Genomic DNA, 5000 nt, shown 5'->3' on the forward strand with positions numbered 1-5000 from the left:
ACAGACAGACAGAAAGAAATTAGTTAAGGGGAAAAAGAAAGAAAGAAAGAAGTAATGTGGTGGAACATGTGAGGGAGGAAGACATATAAAGTCCAGTTCTGTGTGTGTGTGTGTGTGTGTGTGTGTGTGTGTGTGTGCGTGTACCGTTGGGTCACAGCTCTGGGTGCCGTTGATGGAGCTGCAGCCGGCCTCTGAAGAGTTCAAAGCTACAACATTGTACACCGGGCCTCCGGATGTAGCCAGATAACTACACACACACTGCATTAAGGAAAAATACAAACACACACACACACACACAAATATATACACATACACACACACATATACTCACGCATATACACATACACACACACACACACACACACACACACATATATATACACACACACATATATATACACACACACACATATATACACACACACACATATATACACACACACACACACACAACAGAGATGTAGAGGAAGGATACAGAGCGGTTATGCCCCAGTAGGACACACACACAAGGAGCATCACAAAGGTGATTATTGGGAAAACCAGCGTTGACATCATGTAGCCCACTGCCCTACACACACACACACACACACACACACACACACACACACACACATATATATACATATATACACATTATTCTGTTTTTTTTTTTTTTTACATAAACATAGCATTTTCCGTTAAACTGACCGATGAAATAGATGATCATTTAAAAAGCTGAGGTGTGTGTGTGTGTGCGCGTGCATGTGTGTTTTTACTTGCTGGACTCCTGAATAACAGCGATGGCGATGAGAATTCGAGTTCTGAGGAAGAGGAGAGTCAAGAGGAGAATCGCCTCCACCACACAGAGAATGATCACTGAGGGACAGAGAGAGATAATTACAGTAACCAATCACATCACAGTCTCCGCCCACAAAGCCCCTGTAACCAATCACAGTCTCCGCCTACAATGCCCCGTAACCAATCACAGTCTCCGCCCACAAAGCCTCTGTAACCAATCACAGTCTCCGCCTACAATGCCCCTGTAACCAATCACAGTCTCTGCCCACAAAGCCTCTGTAACCAATCAGTCTCCGCCCACAAAGCCCCTGTTCTGCCCACAATGCCCCTGTAACCAATCACAGTCTCCGCCTACAAAGGCCCTGTTCCGCCCACAATGCTCCTGTAACCAATCACAGCACAATCTCCGCCCACAACGATCTAACCAATCACAGTCTCCTCCCACAATGTCCCTGTAACCACAATCAGTGCACAATCGCATCACAGTCTGTATGTTTGATTAGCAAAACCTTGTTGGTGCAAGCAGCATGCATTAAGTTGCTTTAAGCTTTTTCTTTCAGCTGAATTGATGAATTTTCTTTTCCCCCCTATGCCGTAACTAGTAATTGTGCGTTTATCTGTAAATCAGTGGTGCTTACAGAAGGCCAGCCACGTGTCACGGATCTGCAGGTACACATTGACGTTGGTGGTGAAGCCGACGTTATTGTAGGTCAGAGTGGAGTTAGCCAACAACGCATACTCGTTATAGCAGTACCAGATACCTGAGAGGGAAACAAACAGACAGAGTCAGTCATCATCATCATCATCATCAGTTCCTTACTGCATCATCCACACTCTTACCAAATGCTCCTACTGCCAGAACTCCAATGATGAGGACCCACACCAAGATGGCTGCCAAGAAGCGTAACAGAATGAGGAACAGCAAACTGATGACCATCGCTATCACCAGTCCTCTGTGTGCAAGCAGGAAATAGTACATTTTATACACATACCTACCATATAGCATTTAAGAAGTGTGGTTACTTCCCCTCACCTACATCCAAACTACACTAGACAGACGAGTGTGTAGTGTATAATAAGGAGTGAATATTAAGAATATTAAAGCCCAGCCTGCTTCAATTTTAAAACCTGAGTGTTATTTCAAAAAGATAATCAAAGCTCTAAATAAAGTTACATTTTTGCAGTTCCAGATGGGAACACCAGGTGGTGGTGTTGGTCAAAAAGGGAATGGAAAAGAGAATTGGTTACCGATTTCCTCTCCACTTTTCACAGGTTCATTTTACAGCCTAGCTTTAACACTGTCTAGCTTTTAGACACGTTAGCACAGAACAAACGGGAAGAAAACGCTATATTTTATATTTTAATGTAGATTTTAGGTTCAGAGGAAGTGTGTGCTTATTGTTGAATAATGTAGGAATATAACCAAGTGAAATCTGTGCAAAAACAAACAAACAAACTCTGAGACCCCTGCCATACAAAACCACATCACCTGGCTAACTCACTAGCAAAGTGCGGTTCATCTTCTGGTCATGTACAGATGGAAAAATACCAGAACAAGATTAAAAAGATCTAGAACTTTAAAAGAAACCATACTTTCTAAATGTTAAAGAACCTCAGGAATGTTCTGGAATGTTTTGGTCTGTGTGTGTTCTAGAATGCTCCAAAACCTGTGTGCTGTTAGTGTTCTAGAACACTCACCCAGGAGCAGCCTACATCTTTCCTTTGTTCACTTTTCCTTTCTTTTTTCCTGTCTTGCTGATTTAATTCCGTTCCATCTTTCCTCCATCTTTCCTTCCTGTCTTACATCTTTCCTTTCATCACGTCTATACTATATTCTTCTGTTCTTCTTCATTCCTTACACCTTTCTTCTCTCTCTTCCTTTTATATATTCTTCCATCCTTCCTTTCCCTGATCATCTTTAACATTTCCTTTTTCCCTTCCTAACGTCTTTCCTTTCCGCCTCCCATTTTTCTCCATTTGTCCCATCTTTTTCCTGTCCTCCATACTTCCTTCATTTGTTTCCTTGGATCACTTCTTTCCTCCTCTCTTCCTTCTATACTTCTTTTCCATCTTCTGTCTTTCCTCCTTTTCCTTACCCTCCCTTCTTCTTGCCATCCTTTCTTATTATATATATATACATATATATATATATATAAAATCACACAGGTAGGAGTCTTTATCTCCTATCTGTTAATTCCTTTCTTTCATCCTGCTATTCTCTCCATTTTCTCCCCCATCTTCCTCTCCTTCTTTTCTTTCTTATATACTTGTCACTTTTCCCCTCTTTCATTCCTTCCTTTCACTCTTCCATCCCTCCTTCACTATATACTCCCTGTATCTTTTTCATCTTACCTATTCTTGTTTTCATTCATGCTTCCCGAGTTTCTTCATCATTTCTTCCCTTCATCCGTCCAGCCTCCCTTCATTGTATACTTCCTGTCTTTTTATTCTTTCTACTTTCTTTACTCCATTCTTTCCATTTTCCCTCCATAGAAAAGTACATAGTACATTTATTTTCTGTGTACTTCCTATCTTTTCCCTCTCTTCTTTCACCTTTATTTTGTCTATTTCCTTTGTTTCTCTCCTTTTTCCTTCCATTCCCACTTCCTTTCTTCCCTATATACACACTTCCTGTCTCTTCTTTCTTCCCTCCATCATTCCTCCTTTCTTCATGTCCTCCAGGCCTGGAGAAATAGAACACAATCTAAACACAATCAAATGTTTTGAAATATGAAGTCGTTTGTTGATCATTTTTACACTTCATGTGCCTTCTGGGTAAGCTGTGCTCCTACAGTCTCCAGTGATCTTTTATCTGACACGCTTCTCTCGAGTGGACATGGTACTGAAACAGCAAAGAGGATCCACTGGAGGGGAAGTTGATGAACAGAGAGGGTGTGAAGTCAGAAATGGAGAATGTTTTAAAAAGAGGTTTTGTTTCACACTCACAGAACGATCCACTGCCAAGTCGAAGCAAAGTCTGCGAAGATGCGGACGCCCACGTCTCTGGCGTTAAACCCACCCACAACGTCACTGAGAGAGAGAGAGAGAGAGAGAGAGAGAGACACTCAGTACGTGCTTTAACTCAACACTACTAGCTGTTAGCAAACCCCAGAGAAAACACTACTCAGCAACTACAGACACTACAGCTTCATACACACATGTACACACACTCATGTACACACACTCACATACACACACTCACACACACACACTCACATACACACACTCACACACACTACGCTCGCTGTATACTCTGTATAGCAAACACTACAGTGAAGCACACTACAAGCTCTGGAAATCAGCACATGGTGGAACCTCCACTATCTAAAAGGTGACCAAAGAGGAAGAAAAATTGCTGAATCCAATTTATAACTATAAAGCCCTTGCTGTGAGAGTAAAAGATGTTAGGAGGTGACAAGAGTCTGTGCATGCTAGTTCCTGTAACTTCTCGTGCCAGCTTGTTTCTCATTCTGAGTTCTTGCTTGTTGTTAGTTCTTCATCATTCCTCATCTTTGGTCCTACTTCTTGTGCACAAATCCCTAATTCATTCTGGTTCTAGTTCCTGAGCACTTCTCATCCCTTGTTCCTAGTACTCCTGAGTCAATGCTGTTGTTTCATTGGCCCCACTTTTTGGACCTTCAATTCCACAGTTCTGGTTCCTGAAATAGTTCCTGTTCATTTCTTATTTCGTGTTTTACCTCCGCCATAGTTCACTCCTGATCTCTAGTTGCTGCAATGTCCTCATCCCTAGTCCCCAGTTCATGTCCTATTCCTATGACCACTTCATCCGTCTAGAGTTCCCGTTCATTTCAGATGGGGTTTATTTCTTGTCCATTGATCCTGATCCTATTCATTCATTCATTCATTCCTCATCCCTAGATACTAATCTTCCTAAGCAGCTCCTAATCTATCCTCATCCCAAGATCCTAAACTTTCCTCGTCCCAAGATCCTAATCGTCTCTCATCCCAAGATCCTAATAGTCCCTCGCCCCAAGATCCTAATCGTCTCTCATCTCAAGATCCTAATCGTCTCTCATCCCAAGATCCTAATAGTCCCTCGCCCCAAGATCCTAATAGTCCCTTGTCCCAAGATCCTAATTGTCCTTCGTCCCAAGATCCTAATAGTCCCTCGCCCCAAGATCCCAATTGTTCCTTGTCCCAAGGTCCTAATTGTTCCTTGTCCCAAGATCCTAACTGTTCCTCGACCATTGTTGTTTTTCATG

General features: G+C 42.2%; 1 protein-coding gene across 1 annotated transcript in view; it reads right to left on the reverse strand.

Annotated features, from left to right (window-relative positions):
• Positions 1-5000, reverse strand: part of slc44a4 (solute carrier family 44 member 4) — a 32578-nt gene that overhangs the window by 5563 nt on the left and 22015 nt on the right. The window contains exons 9-14 of the mRNA XM_053641494.1: positions 3724-3807; positions 1618-1730; positions 1416-1538; positions 756-855; positions 476-568; positions 145-247 (exon numbers count right to left, since the gene is read on the reverse strand). Coding sequence (XP_053497469.1) covers positions 145-247; positions 476-568; positions 756-855; positions 1416-1538; positions 1618-1730; positions 3724-3807 — 616 coding nt within the window. The remainder of the gene's footprint in view (positions 1-144; positions 248-475; positions 569-755; positions 856-1415; positions 1539-1617; positions 1731-3723; positions 3808-5000) is intronic.

The sequence above is a fragment of the Ictalurus furcatus genome, chromosome 14, assembly GCF_023375685.1.
Source record: "Ictalurus furcatus strain D&B chromosome 14, Billie_1.0, whole genome shotgun sequence".
NCBI lineage: Eukaryota > Metazoa > Chordata > Actinopteri > Siluriformes > Ictaluridae > Ictalurus > Ictalurus furcatus.